The sequence below is a fragment of the Chanodichthys erythropterus genome, chromosome 15 (genome assembly GCF_024489055.1).
Source record: "Chanodichthys erythropterus isolate Z2021 chromosome 15, ASM2448905v1, whole genome shotgun sequence".
NCBI classification, from domain to species: domain Eukaryota; kingdom Metazoa; phylum Chordata; class Actinopteri; order Cypriniformes; family Xenocyprididae; genus Chanodichthys; species Chanodichthys erythropterus.
Window position 1 is genome coordinate 31,449,757 of NC_090235.1, and position 26,041 is coordinate 31,475,797.

Here is a 26,041-nt window from a genome sequence, read left to right on the forward strand (position 1 = left end):
AAATCATGTTCAAAGATATAAGTGATCATCACATACCTGACATTTCCAAGGTGTCTGGTGTTTCTATGCAGTGGAGAAAAATAACACTTTCCTACTTCCAGTCAGTGATCTCACCATCATATTCATGCAGAATTTGTCCAATGTTTTCCAGTATCTGGTCACTATTATTCTCAAATCTGTGAGATAAAAGAAAAAAAAGAAAAAAAACATCTGTGAGCATGCTGATAATAGGATCATAGCAAATATTGTTGTTAATATAATGTCCACTCTTGACAGAAAACACGACTTATCTCATGCATGCACATATTATTGCATATCATGTGAATTTTGTATAGGCCTCTTATATTTTACATGATATACAGTACCATTCAAAAGATTGGACACAAAAACATCAATCAATGTTTTTGAAAGAAGTTTCATGCTCATCAAGACTGCATTTATTTGATCAAAAATACAGAAAAAAAAAACTATTCTGAAATGTTACTACAATTTAAGATGTTTTTCTACTTGAATATACTTTGAAATATAATTTATTTCTGTGATACAAAGCTGAATTTTCATCATTCATTGTGAACAAAAGCTTAATTATTACTTTTTGAGCCACCTGAGCTCAACCTGAGGCATTCTCCCATAACCCTACTTGCTCAGCCCCTCTAATTTGAATGATTCGAAGCTGAATAGGCCACATGAGTGGATTATGAATTATTCCACAAACCTGACACCTCAGTGTGCAGATCTGGACGAAATAGAAGGCTCACCGGAGCTGCAAACTTGTGACTTCACAGATATCTATTTTCTAGTGTTATGAAACACTGGCACGGAGGGACACAGCGTTTAAATGGTCTGCTTGCCATAATTCTACCTACTCTTCCTTGAATAACACTGCAGTCACATAGAAAGCAGCTTCCTAAAGACTATAAACTGATTAAATGTTTTTAAGTGCCCTTTTATACATTTATACATTTTATATGTTGTGGCGCACCTTGCAACGTCATCACTGCGTCAGCCATGAGTACACCAAGTTGGTACACATGCCTCAGACACCGAGTCACATGGGATGCATTCCCATAGCATCATCTGATGCATTGTTGAGTTACCTCAAAAGGGAACCACAGAAACGAACTGAAAACTAGAAAACAAAACTAAAACCTACCCAAAACAGACATAATATTTAATCACCCTTAATAATACGAAGAAAATTTATTTTTATTCAAATAGTTATGCACATGATCTACAACCTTGATGTACAAAACACAAAAGGAGCTAATTGATTTACTACCTGTGATACGTTACAGCATCCTACGATCCAGATGCCTACCGCAACCTGATCACCACATATGGCACTCACTATATCAAAGGTGTCAAGTTAGGGGGGCAAATGAAAGCCATAACAGCCATCAAAATCTGTCAGGCAACAATGAGTGGGCTTACAGACACTGCAGTAAAAGACTGTTTGCATGTAGAAGCCTCTAGTACAAACTACACAGCAGATGTGAAGGCAGAAAGCCAGTTTTTTGTAAAGAAAAAAAGATGGGGACAAATCAAAAGTTCAGCACCGTGTTCAATGAGCGTCAGACAGAGATTATCGGAGGAAACATAAATGCAGAAGATCTGCTTTTTTTCTGGTTCATCACACCCAAATTCCCTTAAGAACTGGCTTGGGTCTCTGAAGAGCCTCCCTGACATTGTGCACTACTCTCTGAAACCCCTCCATTTTTTACTGAATACTGAGCACCCTGCAGGAAAGGACTAAAGAGAGCTGTTGAAAAATACATAACTGAAAATGCTCTTATGAAGGTTTGCTCTGAGCCTTGCAAGAGTGGCAGGAAGAGCAGTGCAAGAAACAGATGTCCTGGTGTTAGTGAAAGTAGTCAAATTATAAAGTCTAACTGTTGTCCAGTTCAAAAAGGACTTGCCACCCTGAAAGTCTACAGTCTCAGAGCTAAAGATCTGTATGGAGATGTAAGTACTGAAACAGATGGTGCTGTATCAGTTACATATGGCACACAAATTAAGCACACTGAGACTATTGATGATAATAACAATCCACATTTGGTCCTATTAAGATCAGCATGGCTGATAAACTATCATTTGAAGTATATGATGCAGACAGCTACTGGAACGGCGATCTCCTCGGTACATGCTCTTTTGATCTTAGAAGTGGAGTTGTGCATGACACTTGTGTTTTTAAATATGGTACCTTCTTTTTTACCTATGAAGTGAAATGTGCTCCCAGTCTAGGAGGCCCACAGTGTAATGAACACAAAACTTCTCCAATTGCTGCCCCTCTGGCTGACATTTTCAGCTCAAGAAATGGTGTGCTGGTTAGAGACATGCCAAGGCTTGAATTAGCTAAGAGTGGTGATAGACAGCATATATAAATATGATTACAGTTGGAGCTAAGATCCTTTATGCTTTTTATAGCCATAATCTTAGAAAAGCTTAATAATGATCGAATGCTTTAAATCAGTGGTCTCAAACTGCCGGCCCGCCCTACCCCTCTACCCGGCCCGCAACTGATCTCAAAAATAAAACATAATCCGGCACGCAAAATTATTATTATTATTATTCTCTAGTTGCTATCTATCTGATATGCAAAGAAAAAGTCGCCGTTCTAAGGGGCATTCACATTTCGCGTCATATAAGCGGCCGCGCCGCATTCTCCTTCTTTCCAATGCGCTTTCGCTCCAGTGGCGTCTGTCATTGCTATGCAACCATGAGCCACGCTCTCAACCGCGTCGCTTCTATTACGAGCGCGCTTGTCTAAATTACAGTAAAAGCACTCTACTTTAAGTCACAAGCGTCGATTTAAACCACCGAAACGCGTCCGATGAAACAATTAAATGTTACCGATGCTCAAACAGCATCTTGGGCAAATGTGTGTCAGCTGTGTGAGCAGAAGCGCTGCAGGTGTCTGGCAAGAAACAGAAGAGTGTACAAATGTATTCAGGGATTGTATTTGTTCAGTACAGTGTTGTTCAGTGCAAGATTTTAATGTTATTTAAGCTAACATAAAGTAAGGGAAAATACTTCCACTAAATGTTAAAAACTAATAATGTATGTAACAATTAGAGATTTTTATTTTTGGCAAAATAAAGTTGATATATTTAGCTCTAGATTTTTGTTTATATCTGACCCCTCTACGCCACAAGTGTTGCTGGTTTTGTTCCTAAATTACTAATTTTTCTTTATTCCATGCACCTTGTTGGATGTGAGAAGTTACAGCAGACTATTGCAATTAATAGTATTATATTAGTAATAGTATTATATAATTATATTACACTCTGTAACAATGAGAAAGACACTGCTGTTTACATTTTAGTATGGTAAATCAAATATTTATAGTATAGAGTAAACAATATTTTAGTAGGCCTAATGAAATTTGAAGTAAATGAGAAATAATGCAAAGGAAAGTAAATTTTCTGAAATGTTGAGCTTTTTTTGCGTTTGAATGTTAATATGTCCCTCCTATGAGGTGTCAATCACAGAAACGGCCCCCCGCCAATTTGAGTTTGAGACCCCTGCTTTAAATGCTTAAGAATAAATTTTACTTTAACTTTTTCTTTTAATTCAGGTTTTATTAAAGCGTTCATAAACCCAGACCTGTGTGATTGTTTTCTATGAAGAGAAACATTATAGTGATAGATCACAGAACATTTTACATTTCAAAAGGCTACTTAATTTTATTGCAGGAAGTTGTCTATAGTCACAAATGCAGTGATCTCAGATGCCTGTGGAGTTAAAGGAACTTGCCAGTATCCCTTTTAGAGATCTAGTTCACGAACATACTTTAGTAGAGCCATCTTTGTCAACACATGTGAGGCTGAGAAAAAGTCCCACTTTTGGCATTAGACAACACTGCAAAAACAAGCTATTATTTTCTGTTATATATTTATTGTCCAACATTCCCATTTTTTCTGATGCATGTCCTTAATTTAATTTCATATGTTGTATTAATTCAGTGTTTATAATGCTAATACTTGAACTTCAAAGAATTTTAACCCATACTGACTGGGTTTCTAGAGAGAAAAGGTTTTGTAAAAAAAAGTGGAAGACTTAAAAACAAAGTCTGTAAAATAAACTGTTAAAAGGATTTGATGATCACTAGTGATAGTATTTTATTCATCATTCAAGTTGGATTTCAGATTTGATGTAATTTTTTTTTTTTTTTTTTTTAATGGAGCAGCTGATATTGCCATATAAACTAGTGGACTGACGAGTCGCTTTCACCACAAAATGGTGGAAACGCAGGGCCTCTGCTGGGCACCGGTGTTACAATGGAACGTTATATTGAGTGTCGCTTCTTGTTAGTGTATATTCTTTGACCACATTGATGGATGGCTGATGGACAGGTCCATATGTTCTGTAAAATCTTGGATGAGAACCTCCTTCCCTCAGCCAGAACACTGAAGATGGGTCATGGATGGGTCTTCCAACATGACAATGATCCATAACATTCCGACAAGGCAACAAAAGAGTGGCTCAAGAAGAAGCACATTAAGGAGTGGCCTAGCCAGTCTCCAGACCTTAATTGTATAGAAAATCTGTGGAGGGAGCTGAAATTTTGAGTTGCCAAGCGACAGCCAAGAAACCTTAAAGATTTAGAGAGAATCTGTAAAGAGGAGTGGACCAAAATGTGCAAACCTGGTGACCAACTACAGTAAACATCTTACCTTTGTGCTTGTCAACAAGGGTTTCTCCACTAAGTACTAAGTCATGTTTTGCTTGGGGATCAAATACTTATTTCACTCACTGAAATGCAAATCAGTTTATAACCTTTTCTATAATGTTTTTTTCTGGATGTTTTGTTTGATATTCTGTCTCTATCCATTAAAATAAACCTACCGTAAAAATTATAGATCCCTCATTTCTTTATAAGTGGGCAAACTAACAAAAGCAGCAGGGGATCAAATAATTATTTTCCCCACTGTAGGTCTCCACTCATGCTGATTGCTGGTTCGAATGATGTAATGATTAGTCAGATCATTTTAATGTGTTCCTCCCGAACTTTGTTAATGAAACATAATTTCATGAGTTCACACTTACAAATAATCAGAATAGTATGCATATTTGGCCTGATGTCCAAACAGAGGCTTCCAAGCTCAGTATTTGGCCCGAACCAAGAGTACTCCCCAAAAACTGCAAACAAATGCAGGAACATTACTGACGACACCACAATATTGCAGTGTGGTGCTGTTTGGAGGGTTAGTTAGTTTGAAGGACATGCATGTCTCTGTGTGTGTGTGTGTGTGTGTGTGTGTGTGTGTGCTTTTGTTTATATTACATTGTGGGGACCAAATGTCCCCATGATGTAATATAAACCTGAGTTCACCTACATCGTGGGGACCAGCCAGCGGTCCCCACAATGTAAATGGGTTTATAAATCATATAGAATGAGTTTTTGTGAAAAAGTAAAAGTTTGCACAGTTTCCTGTGAGGGTTAGGTTTAGGGGTAGGGGCAGGGTAGGGGGATAGAATGTACAGTTTGTTCAGTGTAAAATGCATTGAAGTCTATGGAAAGTCCCCACAATTCACAAAAACAAACATGTGTGTGTGTGTGTGTGTGTGCATATGTATTGATTCAGTCAATCAACATGTCTACCCAATCAGCATGAGTTATATTTATATAAATAGTACTCTGGGTAGTAGGAGATCCAGAAGGGTAAAATAAGGAGTGAAGGATGAGAGAGGACCAGGCCTGGACTTTTCTCGTCTTTCAATGCATGGGATGGTTTAGCCTATGGAGGATTGTTCTTGTCACCTAGCAACTGTGACAGCTGCCATTGATGAGTAGCAGTAATTTTTGATCTGGATTTTGTCTGAAAACAAAACAGGGTTCACAAACTGAAGAGAAACAAAGGCTGCATTTGAAGGAGCCTTGAAATTGGGACAGCCTTGACACAATTGGCCTTGCGGCCTTCAAAGGATGCAGCCTCTGAATTGAAATGCAGTTATTGTATCAACTTCACTTCCTGGTAAACAGGTGCAGCACCTAAATCTGTAACACCAGTAAAACCAATGATTTCAGGAATCGCTTGCCATGTTTATTTGGCCCCTGTTGACTACCTCATCACTACAGAGATCAATGTTTTTGATCTATCCCTTCACCATTACACTGACTCAGCTGATTAAATACTTCACCCAAATAAAATTTTTTCCATGATTTACTCACCCTCAAGCCATTCTAGGTGAATAAAAAAAATTGGGCAGCCATTCACAACCATTTTAAACCTTGGAGGATTAAGGATTTTTTAAATATATCTCAGATTGTGTTAGTCTAAAAGAAGATATTCATATACATCTAGGATGGCTTGAGGGTGAGTGAATCATGGAATAATATTAATTTTTGGGTGAACTATCCCTTTAAGTAAACAATGTTTGATAGCACCAGCTTTTCTCTGCCTGAGTCATGCAATAAATCCAACATATGCAACCAGTTAACAGATCAAAAATTCACAAATGCCTGTGATCTCACAGATAAAGGTTAGTTTTAAAGTAACCAACACTTTAGTGTTTAACAGTATGCGAATGACTCGTAATTGTATCCTAATTTAGCTACTTGGTGTTTGGTAAGGAAAGGACACTGACTCAGTGACAAACAAGTCATTTATAAGAAGACAACTGATGGCACTTTTATTTATAGCAACTTGTTTATAACTAATTAATCATTTGATTGTTAATCATAAATATAGCATATATATAACATTATGTAAATTGTTAAATTATTTAGACTAGGCTACTAAAACAAACACAAAAACTGTTAAAAATTATAGTAATTTATAATAAATAAATAAATAAATAAAAATAAAGATTTTGTACCTTGACCTCCTTCTTCCATATGAATCAATTTTCTGTTCTGATCTCAACAAGTCTGGGCAAACTTCTGAGTAGGAACCAATCAGAGGCTGCATTTTTATGATATCATCATGTAGACTTCATACAAAGTATTTTACAGTATTTTAAAACTACAAAAATACAAAACACTAAAGTATTTTGATAAAAAATGCTATTTTATATATTTGAAATGATTATTTGAAATACATGTATCTTTTAAATTCTGCCCATCCTGTATACATGCAACATTTCATCCGTAAATTAATTATAAATGTTAGCTAGATTATGTTTGTTGCCTGTCTAGCGATGTATGTTTATGCTGAAATATAATCAAATAATGGTTTGTATTTTATATATATATATATATATATATATATATATATATATATATATATATATATATATATACCTAGCAACTGTGACAGCTGCTGTTGATGAGTAGCAGTAATTTTTGTGCTGGATTTTGTCTGAAAACAAAACAGGGTCCACAAACTAAAAGGAAATACGATGACCGGGAGGGGACATGTTCGGTTCACTTAGTTTTGTCGTGGCCACGACATATAAACTCGTGGGAACATGATAATATGTCGTGGCGACAAGATATTAATTCGTGGGAATGTGATCATAAGTCGTAGCCACAAGATATTAATTCGTGGGAACGTGATAATAAGTTGTAGCCACAAGATATTAATTCATGGGAACGTGATAATATGTCGTAGCGACAAGATATTAATTTGTGGGAACGTGATAATATGTCGTGGCGACAAGATATTAATTCGTGGGAATGTGATAATAAGTCGTAGCCACAAGATATTAATTCGTGGGAACGTGATAATATGTCGTAGCGACAAGATATTAATTCATGGGAACGTGATAATATGTCGTAGCGACAAGATATTAATTCGTGGGAACGTGATAATATGTCGTGGCCACAAGATATTAATTCGTGGGATCGTGATAATATGTCGTGGCCACAAGATATTAATTTGTGGGAACGTGATAATATGTTGTGGCGACAAGATATTAATTCGTGGGAACGTGATAATAAGTCGTGGCCACGAGATTGTTTTGTCGAGGTAACGTCATCCTTATGTCGTGGCCACGCGATGTAAAGTCATGGCCTCGAGATCATATGGTGAGGCAACGAGATATTTTTCTTGTGGCCACATAATAATTATAATAATAATTATTATTATTATTATTATTAATATGTCTATTAAACCTAAATAAAATGATGAACAAAATTAAGTTTTTGTCTAGGCTATATCAGTGAATGGATTTTATTTTTTTTAGCTTAAATATTCTTTTAACAACCAATTAATAATAATAAATTATTCGAACTTCATTCAAATGCTGTCATGGGCACGAGGGTCTACAAATGATAACAGACGCTCATTTATCCTATATTCACGGCTACAATACAGTCATAAAGTCACATTTTATTGGCATGATCTGGCATTTAAAGTATTTACAAAATATAGCTAACAACATAATATAGGCCTACAGAAAGGATACACGAAAAGGGGAAAATAAAGCAAATAGGGCTACATAACAATGAATAAAAACCATATTAATCACCATATGATCTCGAGGCCACGACTTTACATCGCGTGGCCACGACATAAGGATGTCGTTACCTCGACAAAACGATCTCGTGGCCACGATATATTATCACGTTCCCACGAATTAATATCTTGTAGCCACGACATATTATCACGTTCCCATGAGTTTATATGTCATGGCCACGACAAAACTAAGTGAACTGAACATGTCCCCTCCCGGTCACCGTAAGGAAACAAAGGCCGCATTTCAAGACCATATTTGAAGGAGCCTTGAAATTGGGACAGCCTTGACACAACTGGCCTTCAAAGGATGCAGCCTCTGAATAGAAATGCAGTTAGTGTATCAACTTCACTTCCTGGTAAACTGGTGCAGCACCTAAATCTGTAACACCAGTCAATTGAAACCAATAATTTCAGGAAGCGCTTGCCATTTTTACATGGCCCCTGTTGACTACCTCATCACTACAGAGATCAATGTTAGGAATGGTGCTCCTTATATTGAGGTTACCAACTGGACAGTGTGAGAAGTTTCATCTCTGCTGCTGCAACAATCTAATCATGCTAGTATGGTTCCCAGTTGCTTTTGCTATCACATTGTCAAACCTTTGGGAGCCCTGATGTCACTGGTAGACTGGTGTTTACCAGACTATGGGTCAAGGCAATGAGCAAACCAGAGCATCTTTTAAAATGCAACTCTTAAGCATAAATGTTCATCTTTGTATCACTGCCATCCATTTTCAAAGGTTATTGACACATCTGCTAACTTGTACTTAAAATGTTCTTCTTTATTCACGGAACATATTTAATGTTGAGCTTACACCCAGGCAATGTATTAAACTAATATTAGAAGATTTGTCATAGCCACATCATGGCATATCATTTGCACTACAAACTACTTTGACACCCATACAACCATCATATGAAAAGACTATATGCTATATGCTATGACTCATTTTTGATTATCTCAGCTGTACATTTAATAGCAGTTAACTATAAAAACAATTCAATTAATCATATTATGATTTGCTTTATGATAGAAATTGCATGTTTGATCTGTATTTCTGACAGAAACAAAAAGATACTGTCACTGTTAACCTTTTTTCTTTTACCACAAACAGTGGTCAAATATCAAAGCTAGAGCCCTTAATTCTTCTTATTCTTCTTAGGGCTTGAGCCATCCTCTTGAGTAGGACTAGACGGTATGATATAGGCCTATATATTGTTTTGCAGGACTGCTTAATTTTTGGCACTGTGGAGTGATAAAGAAACATGAATGAAAAAAATAAAGTTTAGACATACTTGATGGTTATTTAAAGTATGTTATTTAAAGTACATTATGATAAATACTTCGCTTGTTACATACATGCCGGGTTGGGCAAAGATACATCAAAATGTAATAAAAAAAAAAAAACAAATACCTTAATTTTAAGTGTATCAAAATAAACTACAAAATATAGCTGCCACACCATATAACTAATGTATTTTTGTATTTTAAAAATACTAAAAATATTTTTACAAGGGAGCATGAAATTTCTTTGCAAACCTTCCATCAATTGGCCTTTTTGATCTATCCCTTCACCATTACACTGACTCAGCTGATTAAATAGTTCACCCAAAAATAAAATTTATTCTATGATTTACCCACCCTCAAGCCATCCTAGGTGTATAAAAAAATTTGGGCAGCCATTCACATCCATTTTAAACCTTGGAGGACTAAGGATATTTTTAAATACATCTCAGATTGTGTTTGTCTGAAAGAAGATAGTCATTTATACCTCTAGGATGGCTTGAGGGTGAATAAATTATGGGATAATGTTAATTTTTAGGAGAACTATCCCTTTAAGTAAACAACGTTTGATAGCACCAGCTTTTCCCTGCCTGAGTCATGCAATAAATCTGACATATGTGTAATAGGTAGATAATATTTAAAAAATATATATATATATTTTTGGGGGGACTTTTATTTTGACGGGTGGACTGGCTTTAGTTGACTAAAGGACGACAGCATCGTGTTTTTGAGAACTGTATCCTGCATTTCGTCATTGGAGTTTTTGTGTCGTTTTGCTCCGGGGATTGCATTGCTGTGCAACTGTGACACAGCAACGTTAATAGTTTGTGCTACGAGAACTGTAAGTGCTTCTTCTAAAGTACAGTTTTTCCTTGATTTACGACGATTGAAGAGATTTGTCACGTTTTTGCGGTGTTTTGCACTCTTTACAATTTAATTGAGAAGCAGCCTTACGAACTGGTTTCATTCGATTCAACCGAACTGGTCTAACGTTATTTGTTTGTTTTGCACTTGTCATCGCGCAAGAAAACTGCGAACGGCTGTACAATGCCGTTTGTGCGGGACGTAGTTTTTGTGAAATTTCAAGTTTTAGACTATTTTGTGTAACCCTGCCATCCAACGACATTGCAGATTGATTCATCTCAGTTTGATTCATTTGGGGTTCGACTCATACTTTTATGATACTTTTTCATTTTTGAGATGTTTCATTAAGGCTGAGTGATTCAATTAGGAGTTTATTTCAACGCACACTACGTCGAGACCACTCATCTCAAATCGTTTTCCTATAGACTGCTTTTTCCCTAAGTTTTTTTGATATTTTGATGAACAGTGAACTGTGAAAGTTAATTAGAACTACAGAACTAAATCTGAACTGTGAATGTGAACACCTAAAGAGACGTTTCACGTAAGTGTTTCTAATGTAAAATTTCATTGTATATGCCATTGTTTTTTTCTGTTGTTTTTTTTCAAGTGTGACTGTTTAATGGTGATCATTTGCACAGTGAAAACTCATCCTAAGGCCATGTGTCCACCAGAGCGTTTTTTCCAGCTGCTAGTGTACTTTTTCAATTGTTTTCAATGGGAGCGCCGCGTTTTTTAAACGTCAGGAGCGAATAACTTTTACATTGAAGGTGATTGTGGCATAGTGAGTTTAAAAGAAAACTCAAAGACTGTATTTTTTTTTTTTTTTTTTTTGCTTTTATTTAGTGATTATTTAAATTAAGGTAACACTTCATTACAAGGAAGGAAAATATACACAGAAAATAAATCCTGTTTAATTTTTGTACTTACCTTCAGTGTATTATTTATTTTATTTTACAAAAGTGGCATCACAAACAGGATCGAATTAGGCACGTTGAATTAGTCACACGTCTCCAGGCTCACAAGTTGTTGTTCAAGTAAGATGTCTGAGCTCAAGGAACTAAAACAAGAGATGGCAGAGATGCAAAGGCAGTTTGCAGAGTAGGCAGGGGCACTCGATCAAGCCAGAGCAGAGCAGAGAGAAGCCCAGCTGCCATTTCACGAGTTCACACTTACAAATAATCAGATAGTAAATAGTATGCATAGTATGCGTATTTGGTGTGCTGTCCGAGGAGAGGGCTCCGAGCTCGGTATTTTGGCCCGAACCCATGTAAGTCCAGAAAAGTCCAGGGCCCTCATTGATTAGATGACACAAAGCAGAATGGCTGGCTGATGAAACTGCTGAAAAACATAAGGGAGGTGCTTTTGGGGATTGCCTGTCAATTGAGGTGAAGATAGCTGGTGTCAAGACCAAGTGCCTCTTAGATACAGGGTCAGAGGTGTCCACCATATCTGAGTCACACTTCAGGCAGCACTTCGAGGAGCAAAACCTGAAGTTATCCTCTGCGTGCTGGGTTAAACTGACCGCTGCCAATGGACTGGACATTCCTGTCTTGGGATGCTTACAGGCTGATGTAGAATGTCTGGGAAAAGTACTTCATGGGAAGTGTATATTTGTTTTCACTGACACAAGACCTGATGTGAAGGAAATGAAAGGGATGTCTGGGATCATCAGGATGAATGTACTCAATGAAGTTCAGTCCTTGTTCATCTCAGCAGAGGGAATGGAGAGGATTGATAAGTATAATCGACTAGATGAAGCTCAGGTCCGGAGGGTGCTTGCTAGAGTTGAGAAAGAAGCAGGACATCTGAGGCCTGACGGAAGGATTGGTTATGTCAAGATTGCCGGAAGACAGGCTGTCACTATTCCTGCCCGCTGTGAAAAGGTGCTGGAAGGTTGTTGTGGAGTGTCACCTAGGGTGACAAGTCATGTGCTAGTAGAGCCTATAGCTGGAACAAGTTTGCCAAAAGGACTCCTTGTGGCTCACGTTCTTGCTAAAACAGAGGGTGGAAAGGTCCCTGTGCATATGGTGAACTTGAGTGGAAAGGCTGTTAGACTTGCTCCCCGAGCCAGAGTTGCTTCTGTGTATAGGCCCAAAGAGGTGATCACAAAGGATGTGCTCGAATTTGTGGAAGATGAAGGTGTACTTCATGTCAAGGAGTTGGTGGAAGACGAGGTTCAAGCTGATAAAAACTCACTTGTGCCACTACCAGTTCCTGTTGAAGTGAAATTTGAAGGGCTCACACCAGAACAATGTGAGAGGCTCATTGAGTTGTTATCGAAGCACAGAGATGTTTTCTCCAAGGATGACCAAGATTATGGTTACACCATGGCTGTGGTGCACACTAAAGCAGCGACATCGTAGAGTACCACCACAGATATTCCAAGAGGTCAAAAGGCATGTCCAAGATCTGGTATCCCAGGGAGTTCTCAAAGAGAGCAGTAGACCCTGGGCATCACCTGCAGTTATCGTCATGAAGAAAAATGGCAGTGTGCTTTTCTGCTGTGATTACCGAAAGCTGAACCAAGTGACGTGTAAGGATGCATATCCGCTTCCATGGGTGGACGAGTCCTTGGACGCTTTGGGTAATGCTAAACTGTTCTCTACACTAGACCTGACTGCTGGGTACTTTCAGGTAGCAGTGAGTGAGATGGATCGAGAGAAGACGGCTGTCACCACTCCATTTGGCCTGTTTGAGTGGGTGCCAATGGGAGTGGTCCTTGGTGACTTGACCTTTGACATTCTTCTGGTTTATCTGGATGATGTCATTATCTTCTCCAAAGACTTTGAGAGCCACTGTGAGAGGTTAGAACTTGTCTTCAACCGTCTGAAACATCATGGACTAAAGCTAAAGCCGAGCAAATGCTTTCTCCTAAGGCAGGAAGTTAAGTTTTTGGGGCACAAGATCTCTGCAGAAGGCATAAAAGTGGATAACGAAAAAGTTAAATTCCTGGACACGTGGCCAGTTCCGAAAAGTGTAAGAGAGGTCAGGCAAGTACTTGAGTTTATGAGCTACTATAGACAATTCGTCCCAAGGTTCGCACAGATTGCCAAACCGCTTCATGCATTGGTAGGTGGAGGAAAGAATAGAACCTCTGCAAATTTCGCCTGGAGACAAGAATGCCAGGTTGCATTTGACGAGTTGAAGGAGTCACCCCCGTCCTTGCATACCTCGACTTCAGTTTGTCCTTCACACTTGCCACGGATGGAAGCCATCATGAACTGGGGGCTGTACTCAGTCAGAAGCAAGGAGGGACTGAGCATGTCATGGCATGTGCAAGCAGAGGTCTGAGGAGATCAGAGAACAATGATAAAACTATAGTGCGTTCAAAACTGGAACTGCTTGCATTGAAGTGGGCAGTCACGGAAAAGTTCAGAGAATACCTTATGTATTCAAAATTCACCATGATTACTGGCCATAACCCGCTTTGTTACCTTAATTCAGCTAACCTAGGTGTGGTTGAGCAACACTGGGTAGCACAACTGGCAGAGCATAACTTTGAAGTATGCTACAAACCAGGCCGACTAACCACGAGTGCAGATGCATTATCGAGAATCCCTTCCAAGGAGGAACCAGAGAAGGATGATGACGGCAAGGATTTCATTCAGCTAGGAGCTGATGAAGTGCGGGCATGTTTGTGGCCAGCCAAAAAGATTGTCCAGGAGGAATCTGAAGGTAAAGCTGCGATACAAGCATCTGTAAGAGGAGAAATAAGTGGTTATACCTGGAGCGAGATTGGAAAGCATCAAAGAAATTACCCTGTGATCTGTCCCATTTATAAAGCAGTGTCCGAGGGCAAGAAACCAAGCAGAGTGGATCAAAGTTGTATGGAACCTAAACTGAAGAAGCTTGCCAAGGAGTTTGACCGTCTTAAGCTGCGGCAGAGAGTGCTGTTCAGATGCATCCTTGACCCTAGGGGTGGAGAGGAGGTCTGGCAGGTGGTTGTTCCTGAACCTTTACAGCGTGAAGTGTATGAGGGCCATCATGAACACGGAGGTCATTTCGGGGAGAGAAGTACATTGGCTCGAATGAGATGAAGTTACTACTGGCCTACTGGATGTGGATGCTCCATGCTGGATAAGGCAGTGCAAAAGATGTATATTGGCCAAGGATGTTTTCCCAGACTCCGAGCTCCTATGACATGTAGTAATGTCTCAGCCCCATTATAGGTCCTTGCCATGGATTATACACAGCTTGAGCAGTCTTCTGGAGGGTACGAAAACGTACTTGTTCTTACCGATATGTTCACCAGAGTCATGGTTGCTGTTCCTACTAAGAATCAGACAGCAAACACCACAGCAAAAGCTCTGATTAAGCACTGTTTTGTGTATTACGGTTGCCTGGCTCGATTGCATTCAGATCAAGGCAGGTGTTTTCAGGCCAACGTGATCAAGGAGCTTTGCAAAATCTATGGTATAGGAAAGAGCCGTACAAGCCCATACCATCCACAGGGGAATGCTCAATGTGAAAGATTCAACTGTACCATGCATGATTTGCTTAGAACCTTGCCACCAGAGAAAAAGAGGGATTGGAAGACTCACCTCCCAGAGCTGGTGATGTCTTACAACAGTCATGTCCAATCATCCACTGGTTATTCCCCATTCTATATAATGTTTGGAAGGGATGCATGTTTAGCAATGGATGTGCTTGGGGAAAAGGATTTAGAAGAGGATGAGGTTGATAACCTGGACGATTGGGTGAAGGGGTCATCATGCAAGATTGAAGACTGCTGTGGAGGTTGCAAACGCAATGTCTCAAGAGGCTTCCAGAAGAAGAAAGCGGATATATGACCGCAAGTCATTTGGAGCTCTTGTGAGACCTGGAGATCGGGTGCTACTGCGTAATCACAAACACAGGGGTAGAAACAAAATTCAGAATAAATGTGAAGACACAACGTACACAGTAATAAAGCAAAACCACTCAGACATACCTGTGTTTACTATTAAACCAGAAAAGGGGGGTTCAGTGAAGGTAGTACACAGGGATCAGCTTCAGCACTGTTCATTCCTGACACCTACAACACCGCGTGCACACCGGTGCAGATTGAGGGACAAGCCAGAGTCAGACACAGACATGTCAGACATTATCTGTTTTCCAGAAATTGCACAACATTCCACTTACTGTGCACACACAAGGGTGGATCAAAGGGAGTCAGGGGAAGTAGGACAGCATGACAGCAATGGGGGTCAGGATGTAATATCAGAATCAGAGTTGAGGGTACAAGATGACTCAGATGATGCTGATGTTACAGAAGTTGAAAGAGAAAGTGTACTTTACCTGTGAAATACAGGGAAGACTACATTCTAAAATAAGTTTTGTAACCCTTAAGGTATTTGGAGATTGAGTTGTACATTTGTAATGTGATGTCTTCCTAATATGTTGTTTGTGTTTCAGAGATGAATCTGCTGGAAATGTCGATGGAGTGGCAGAGTTTAGCAGGGGGGAAATGTAACAGGTAGATATTATTTAAAAAAAAAACATTATTATTTTTGGGGGGTGGACTGATTTTCCGTGTTCGGAGCGCACTGCGAGAGAGAGAGGAGATGCACGCTGTGTTTGAGAGTGACACACAAAGAAAGCGAGTGTTGTGTCATGATCGAAAAGCTCGTTCAATAGTGTTAAACGGGGCTTTAGTCGACTAAAGGACAACAGCATCGTGTTTTTTGTGAACTGTATCCCGCATTTCGTCATTGGAGTTTTTGTGTTGTTTTGCTCTGTGGATTGCATTGCTATGCAACTGTAACGCAGTGACGCAGCAACGTTAAAAGTTTGTGAAAGCTATGACAACTGTAAGTGCTTCTTCTAAAGTAGTTTTTCCTTGATTGACGACGATTGAAGAGATTTGTCACGTTTTTGTGGTGTTTTGCACTCTTTACATTTTAATTGAGAAGCAGCCTTACAAACTGGTCTCACGTTATTTTTTTGTTTTGCACTTGTCATCGCGCAAGAGAACTGCGAACGTCTGTACATTGCCCTTTGTGCGGACGTAGTTTTTGTGAAATTTCAAGTTTCAGACTATTTTGTGTAACCCTGCCATTCAACGACAAAGCAGATTGATTCATCTCAGTTTGATTCATTTGGGGTTCGACTCATCTTGATACATTTTCATTTTTGGGATGTTTCATTGAGGCTGAGTGATTCAATTAGGAGTTTATTTCAACGCACGCTACGTCGAGACCACTCATCTCAAATCATTTTCCTATAATAGGGCTGGCCGAAAAGCATTCGATATATCGCCCAGCCCTATCCTATAGACTGTTTTTTCCCTTAGTTTTTTTTTTTTGATATTTTGATGAACAGTGAACTGTGAGAGTTAATTACAACTACAGAACCAAATGTAAACTGTGAACACCTAAAGAGACGTTTCACGTAAGTGTTTCTAATGTGAAATTTCATTGTATATGCCATTGTTTTTTTCTGTTGTTGTTTTTTTCTTTCAAGTGTGACTGTTTAACAGTGATCATTTGCACAGTGAAAACTCATCCTAAGTGTGGTATAGAAAAATTACAGGTGTTTTCTATTTTGAATAACCATTGGGTTTGACTATTGTATAGGTTAAAAGTCAATAACTTTTACATTGAAAGTGACTGTGCCATAGTGAATTTAAAAGAAAACTCAAAGACTGTATTTTTTTTATTTTTTGCTTTTATTTAGTGATTATTTAAATTAAAGTAACACTTCATTACAAGGAAGGAAAATATACACAGAAAATAAATCCTGTTTAATTTTTGTAGTTACCTTCAGTGTATTATTTATTTTTCTTTTGCTTGAAAGCTGTCAGGGAGTAGGGGCGTCTTACCCACTTTATTAGATCAGGGAAGGGAGGACTATTTTAGACTATGTTTCACATACATTTACTTCAGGAAGCCATCTTTTGACGTTACTCTAGCTGAGGCCTACCCTTGCCGGTCTGTAGAGTGCATCTCAATAAAGTAGGACACAACATATATACATTAGTATATAATAAGACTAAAAGCACTGTAAACAGGGACCTTCCAGGACATCTTTAACAAATTCCCCCTACAAGACGGGCTACATACCCCATTACATATGCAACCAGTTAACAGACCAAATATTCACAAATGCCTATGATCTCCCAGATGAAGGTTAGTTTTAAAGTAACCAACACTTTAGAGTTTAACAGTTTGTGAATGACTCATAATTGTATCCTAATTTAGCTACTTGGTGATTGGTAAGGAAGGGCCTACTTTGCATCAGCAACACTGACTCAATGACAAACAAGTCATTTATAAGAAGACAACTGATGGCACCTTTATTTATAGCGACTTGTTTCTAACTAATTAATCATTTGATTGTTAAATATAAATATAGGGGGCTGCTGCTCGGTATAATAGTTTTCAAGAACATTATGTAAATTGGTAAACTATTTAGACTAGGCTACTAAAACAAACACCAAAACTGTTAAAAATGATAGCATTATGCCAAAAAAAAAGAAAAAAAAAAAGATTTTGGATAAATTTTCTGTTCTGATCTAAGTTTATGCTGAAATATAATCAGATATTGGTTTAATCTATTGTGTGTCATTATTTGTTGTGAGCTGGCTTGTGGTTGTGATCCATGTCCCTAATGAAAAATAAATATACTTAAATCTATTAGAGGTACAAAGACATTTACATATTATGTAAAATACATTGTAATTGTACTTTTGGTAAACTAAACTGGTATACTTAAAGTCTTAAAGTTGCCCTAGATTATGTTTTTAAAAGATGTAATATAAGTCTAAGGTGTCCCCTGAATGTGTCTGTGAAGTTTCAGCTCAAAATACCTCATAGATTTTTTTTATAAAATTTTTTAACTGCCTATTTTGGGGCATCATTATAAACGCGCCGATTTATGCTGTGGCCCCTTTAAATTCCGTGCTCTCTGCCCACAGAGCTCGCACTTGCCTTAAACAGTACCTTAAAGTTTACACAGCTAATATAACCCTCAAAATGGATCTTTACAAAGTGTTCGTCATGCATGCGGCATGTATGCGTCAGATTATGTGAGTATTGTTTACTGTTATATTGTTTATATTTGATTTTGAATGAATTTGAGGCTGTGATCCGTGGCTAACAGCTAATGCTACACTGTTGGAGAGATTTATAAAGAATGAAGTTGTGTTTATGCATTATACAGACTGCAAGTGTTTAAAAATGAAAATAGCGATGGCTCTTGTCTCCATGAATACAGTAAGAAACGATGGTAACTTTAACCACATTTAACAGTATATTAGCAACATGCTAACAAAAATTTAGATATACAATTTACAAATGTCACTAAAAATATCATGCTATCATGGATCATGTCAGTTATTATTGCTCCATCTGCCCTTTTTCGCTGTTGTTCTTACTTGCTTACCTAGTTTGTTGATTCAGCTATGCACGTCCTGACGTTCTGCCCTTGTCTAATGCCTTTCATAATGATAATGTTGGGAACATGGGCTGGCATATGCAAATATTGGGGGGTACACCCCGACGTAACAGTCAGTGTTATGTTGAGATTAGCCTGTTTTCCGGAGGTCTTTTAAACAAATGAGATTTATATAAGAAGGAGGAAACAATGGAGTTTGAGACTCACTCATATATTAATTTTTACTAGGGGTTTCATGCTTCAGAACTTCTGTTAAGTGAACATGTTCAGTGTCTGTTCAGTGCCTGACTACTGAACTTGGGAGCTGATTGAGACGCAAAAGTCCAAAGTGTGCATGTGACAACTGTATCATCATAATTATTTGAATAGAATGATTAATTTAAGAGTAAAACCATTTAAATTATTTAGTTAAATATCACTTATGGGGCTCTTTTTGCAAAATAGTGGTTGAGGCAAGATCTTTGGGTCAAGCTAAACCACAGCGCCTTGTTGAAAATCCAGCATAAACCAGCACATATTCCTTATTGTTGATCCAAAGTCAGTGCTGGTATAGTGCCTGTCTAGCTAATGGTCCAGCATAGTCATGCTGCTCTCAAGCAGAGATGGTAAACCAGCATGGTCTTTCTGGTGAAGGTGGTTAAAGCTGCAATATGTAAAATTTTTGCAGTAAAATATCCAAAGACCACTAGGCCAGTGTTATATATTTTGTTCAGTTGAGTACTTACAATATCCCAAATGTTTCCAACTATTTGTAAATCATGCTTTTCATATACTGTAGGCCTATCACAAATATGCAGTGTTTTCAACCACATAATGTTTATTTTAAGTTTCCGACGTTTAAATACACATAAGTACAAACAAAACAATACATCTAGAGTAAAATAAAAAATAAAAATTGTAAAATACACACAGATCAATCAACAATCGCTCCAGCGGCCTCAGTCAGCTCTCGCAACACTCGTTCCTGGTCTGCTTCATACTATAGTAACGTTAATAATCGCATCCATGAATACGATTTCTGAGTCGTATCTCAATTCTTTTTCAACGGCTGTGAGGTGAAGACCACATGTTCCACACTCAAACTTGACATCATCAAGCTACGCCTTTGTTTTTAATAGGCGACCTCTAGCAGACAGAAAAACTACATATTGCAATTATTTATGCTTGCTTTTCTACAATTAACGCATTAATGATGTAAATGGAAAAACAATATTAGATTAAAACATAATGTATTGTATTAAACATAATTTGTTTTGCTCACACTTTTTAAAGTAGAACTAAAAAGTTGAATTGTTTTGGTTCATTATATTTTAAATCCATTTTAATTAAAAACAGCAATGTATACTGTCTATAACTTTGTCAAGTCAATAACATAAACTATTTGTCTTATTTTGTGTTGCATAGTTTTCTTTAAAAAAAACAATTAACTGTACGTGATCCATTTTTCATGCACAAAGGTTAACACATAGATATATGTCAAAATACTTCAAAGGACACTGTGGCAAGCAGGGCGGGGCCAAGAGCCATTGGAATGGAGCAAGTCCAGTGACACGAGTGCTAATGAGCATCACTTCTGTGCCACACCAGCCTCGAGTGTCACGGATGAGATCTGGAAGGATAAAAGGTGGAATGACGACAGTGAAGGATGAGAGAGGACCAGGCCTGGACTTTTCTCTTCCTTCACTGTCATCACTCCTCCTCCTCTTATCCTCCTGGAGCTCCTCCAGAAGACTCCATTCTCACGGCTCTCAGCCCCACTCTGCTTGCCACAGACACAATTGCTGAAAGAGATATAATTTAAATGTTGACTTCAGACTTTTTGACTTAGAGACTTTAGAAACTTTTTTTCTTCTATTTTTGTTTCTGTTCTTGTTGTTCCTCTTTCTTGTGGTGCTTGTTAACAGTTGGTGTCATTACTAAAGGTCAATAATCACTTGTAGAGTGAATCAACTATATTTTATTGAACTGCAACACGGGTTCAGTGTTACTTTTACTCTCTGTAGATTGAGACTATATGTACACTTAGCTGTGTTCATGTAACATGCGTTTAAATCATTTATTGAAAATAATTGGAGAAAAATGTTTTGGTCTTTAACTATGAACACACATTAAGAAATGTGAAATGCAACACATATGTGAGTTTTGTTGTCGTCTTACTGGGATCATACCAACAAACAAAATACAACATATGCTGGTCCACCAGCTCAGTAACTAGAATCCTGTGCTCAACATACTTTATGCTGGTGATCAATTTTTCAGCAGGGCTGTCAGGGAGGGAATAGCAAGCACACCCCCAGCTCATTCTATAGCCAGGTATCAGAGGAAAGGCACACTCCAACTAAAGCAAAAGAGGAAGAGAGTATCATTTGGGAAAATCCAGCAATTACATTTTTCCTGAAAGTACTCTTTAGCTTGGTCCGTGTAACGATTCACAATTCAGTTTTCAGACTATACAATGCAAATGCAAAAATGAAAAATTTAAACCAGGCGTTAATTTTTTTGTTTTTGTTTTTCATGTACTTCTTTAATAGATGCTTTGCTAAATTATGACTTTGGAAACAATCATTTGAATAAATGAAATCTAACCGATTTTCTATTTTTCCATTTTTTTGTCTTGTAATTTGCGTTGTGGGCTGTACATTATCACGGGGGTGTGGCCATGGACTACTGTCATTTCATTGATGTAACTGTTTTATTTACACTGCATGCATGTTGAGGAGTAGTTTAAAAGACTGAACACGAGGATGGCTTTTTCCACCTGAAGTGCTATCATTTTTATTATTAATATAAGTGTGCTAAATATAAGGCAGTCCCAGACTGGCCATTGCAAGTAGCTGGGAAAAGTGAAATCCCGGTGGCCTGGCTGATGTAGCACATTGTCCAGCTTGTATTTACCTACTTATTCGTTTTTACTTTATTTTATTAATATAGGCCTACATTATACCCTTGGTCAGGGGGTTCATTTTACATGGTAGGCTACAGTACAACCACGAGCAGACAGAGGGCAGCTCGAGCAGCAGTGCTTGCCAAGATCCTTTACGTCAATATATGAAAGATAAAAAGACTACCAAGCGAAAATATATTTTGTATATATACAAAAAAATTGCATAATTTATTTGTTTTTAATTTTGTTAGGTTTTTAGCTATTGTTTTTAATACAATATTTATACAGTAAAAATATTTTCTTTAGCAGGCATTATTCGTTACCATGACAACCAGCTTGAGCTTCCACACTTCACATGCTTCTCGTTCACTAAAATGCCCTTAAATCAAGTTATTAACTGTACAGTAGAGGCAGTTTGCAGGAGATGAGGGGAATCTGATATATCTATATGCTGCAATTTAAGAGCACTATGATTTATTTATTTTCAATAAAAGGGGGGGGGGGGGTGGGGGGGGGGGGAATGGCAAATATCCATTGATGATATAACCGAAAAACAAGAAAAATGTTTTCATTTTTGCATTTGCATTGTATAGTCTGAAAACTGTGATTGTGAAAACTGAAAATTGTGAAGCGTTACATGGACCTTTAGCTGCATCCCAACTCAGAGGCTGCATCCTTCAAAGGATTTAGCATTAAATTAAAACTTAAAATTATAATGTAAAGAAATAGCAGAAATGAACAGAAACCAGAGCATCTTTTAAAATGCAACTCTTAAGCATAGATGTTCATCTTCTTTGTAACACTGCCATCCATTTGCAAAGGTTATTGACATATCTGATAACTTGTGCTTAAAATGTTCTTCTTTGTTCATAGAGCATATTTATAGCATTGCTCATCTTAGGCCCAGACAATGTGTTAAACTAATATTAGATGATTTGTCATAGCCATGTCATGCCATATAATTTGCAAACCTTTCACACCCACAACCACACAACCTTTAAATACAGGTTAGGTAAACAACTTACTAATTTTTGAGTATCTCAGCTGTATGTTTAATAGCAGGTAACTATAAAAACCATTCAAATGATCATATTTTTTTGAAAGAGAATTACTGTTTAACATACTTTTTTTTGCTGTTTGTTTTAAAAAATAACCATATTGCAAATGTTATTGTTACAATTCTAGGCTATTGTGATGTTAATTTTCACACCAATAATGATTTGACAGAAATGTTCTTATCTCACTGCAGATCATGGGGCACTACCAGACTTACCTTGTTGTTTTCTGGGCATTGCTTCTCATGACCATTTCTGGAGAGGATGACACAGGTGCATCAGAAGAGTGTGAGAATGTTCCCTTTGTTCCAGGGTACAATCTTGCTGGAGAGGGATTTGATGTTGTGACCATGGAGCGAAAAGGATCTTACGTGATCAATATGGAGAAATGGGATTTAGGAAATGGCACTTGCAAATTGCACAAAAATAGTTACATGAATGGAATAAAACAGAAGCTACCAGCAGCGGTTGTAGACTGGAGGACTTTGCCAAAGTGTTCAATGAAAGTCTCCAGTCAGATCTTTGAATCAAGTGAAGCACTGGTCAATGATTCCTCATCAGCACTCTCGGTCGGCTGGAAAGTAGGTTTAGATGTGAAGGCTGCTGGAGCTGCGGTCGGAAGCACTCATTCCAGGGAAGCAAAATTTGCAATGACAAAATCTAAAGAAGACAAATACAGTTTCACCAAACATGACGTTACATGCAGCTTTTACAGGTGAGAAAGCTGGGTAGTTTTTCCTCATAGAATGACTATGAAAAGAAATGAAATCTTTGTAAATTGTAAATTGCTCCCTTTTTAATCCCAGGGATTCAAATGCATTAACTGTTTCTTTACAGATATCATGTAGCTGAAAAGCCTCCCCTTAATGCAGAGTTTCTTGAAGCAATCAAATCACTCCCTGCATCCTATGATCCAGACGCCTACCGCAACCTGATCACCACATATGGCACTCACTATATCAAAGATGTCAAGTTAGGGGGGCAAATGAAAGCCATAACAGCCATCAAAACCTGTCAGGCAACAGTGAGTGGGCTTACAGATACTGCAGTAAAAGACTGTTTGGACGTAGAAGCCTCTGGTTCATACAACATAGCAACTGTAAAGGTAGAGTCACATTTTTGTCAAGAACAGAAAAGGAAGATGGGCACAAATCAAAAGTTCAGCACCATGTTCAATGAGCGCCAGACAGAGATTATCGGAGGAAACATAAATGGAGAAGATCTTCTTTTTTCTGGTTCATCACACCCAAATTCTCTTAAGAACTGGCTTGAGTCTTTGAAGAGTCTCCCTGACATTGTGCACTACTCTCTGAAACCCCTCCATTTCTTACTGAGTACAAAACATCCTGCCAGGAAAGGACTAAAGAGAGCTGTTGAAAAATACATAATTGAAAATGCTCTCATGAAGGTTTGCTCTGAGCCTTGCAATATTGGCAGGAAGTGCAGTGCAAGAGACAGATGTGCTTGTGTTTGTGAAAGCAGTCAAATTATAAAGTCTAACTGTTGTCCAGTTGAAAAAGGACTTGCCACCCTGAAAGTTTACAGTCTCAGAGCTAAAGGTCTGTATGGAGATGTACATACTGAAACAGATGGTTATGTATTAGTTAAATATGGCACACAAATTAAGCGCACTGAGACTATTGATGATAATAACAATCCACGTTGGCCAGAAACATTTGAGTTTGGTCCTATTAAGATCAGCATGGCCAATAAACTAACCTTTGAAGTATATGATGCAGATAGTTACTGGAACAACGATCTCCTTGGTAAATGCTCTTTTGATCTTAGAAGTGGAGTTGTACATGACACTTGTGTTTTTAAATATGGTACCTTCTTTTTTACGTACGAAGTGAAATGTGCTCCCAGTCTACAAGGCCCACAGTGTAATGAACACAAACCTTCTCCAATGGCTGCCCCTCTGGCTGACATTTTCAGCTCAAGAAATGGGGTTCTGGTTAAAGACATGCCCAGACTTGAATCAGCTCACAATTTCACAATTAAATTCAAGAGCACTTATGGAAAATGGATAAAGCTGTAGGATTTTAGTAGGATCTTAAATCAGGCCTTATGTATTAAAGCCATATTCTTGCAAAGCTTTCTAATAATTTTAAATGCTTAAAATGCTTAAGTGTAAACTTTTCTCAATACATTTTATTTCAGTTACTTGTCTTTGTATTTCATTTTATTAAAGCATTCACAAAACCTGATCTGTGTGATTTATTTTTTGGAAGAAATATTCTTAAAACTAAGGCTGCTCGATTATGGCAAAATCATAAGATTATTTTGCTCAATACTGAAATCAAAATTATTTAACATGTTAAATAATGTTACATGAGTTATTTTAAATGTCACTGAAATTTCACAATTATCAATACTTCAGAAAAAAACTTAACAAAACAGTTACAGATGACAAGTAAACAGTCAGCAATACAATCAGAACAAAGAACCTAAATTACAAACAAAATAGACAAAAAAAATAAAACAGAACAAAAATACAAATGAAATTAATAATGCTTTAGGTTTTTCAGGAAGATGAACTTAGTGATATTCAGATAATATCAAATGTAATAAAGTAGTCAAATATAAAATAACACTGCGGATACATTAAAATAGACTAATCCTTATTAAAACTGCAGTTTATTCATTCAAGAGCAGTGAGTGATTTTATCTTTGTCATTTAAATATCAAGCACATCCCGAACCATTTCACCGAATGTGTGACATTTATATTCCCAGGACATTGTATGTATAAATATGCATGAAAATTAACTTTAAAATATTATAATATATAATATTTTATTATTAAGCAAAGAGTCCTGAACATTAATCTAATTAAAAATATATAATTTAAAACATTATTAAAAACTACTGAGAACACTAAAATAGCATTTGTTACATGTCCCCACTATCTAAACCTTAACGTTATCATGAAATATAATCATTAAAATCTTTCAGAAATCTTTTTTTTTTTTTTTTTGGCATTGTTGTGGGACTCCATATACGATCTATACTAAAAAGAAATTTCATAATAAAATCTTTAACATGTTATATATAAAATACACATTTTAGTCGTGTCCCCAGGTTTTCACTCAGTCCTGTTACCCTCACACATTGCCCCCTCTAAAAAACTTGGAACATGCCACAAGACACATTTTCAACAGGAAGTTGCATGATCTGGATCT

At 37.5% G+C, this 26,041-nt stretch overlaps 1 protein-coding gene and 1 pseudogene across 1 annotated transcript; both read left to right on the plus strand.

The window, feature by feature from the left end:
- Window positions 1-1,008: 1,008 nt before the first annotated feature.
- LOC137037173 (uncharacterized) lies at window positions 1,009-12,911 on the plus strand (annotated as a pseudogene).
- A 10,035-nt stretch (window positions 12,912-22,946) lies between these two features.
- Window positions 22,947-24,942, plus strand: LOC137001998 (perforin-1-like). Its single transcript, XM_067361411.1, has 2 exons — window positions 22,947-23,575; window positions 23,698-24,942. Exons 1-2 carry the CDS (start codon window positions 23,058-23,060, stop codon window positions 24,896-24,898), a joined length of 1,719 nt encoding a protein of 572 aa, XP_067217512.1. The 5' UTR covers window positions 22,947-23,057; the 3' UTR covers window positions 24,899-24,942.
- The last annotated feature ends 1,099 nt before the right edge of the window (window positions 24,943-26,041 follow it).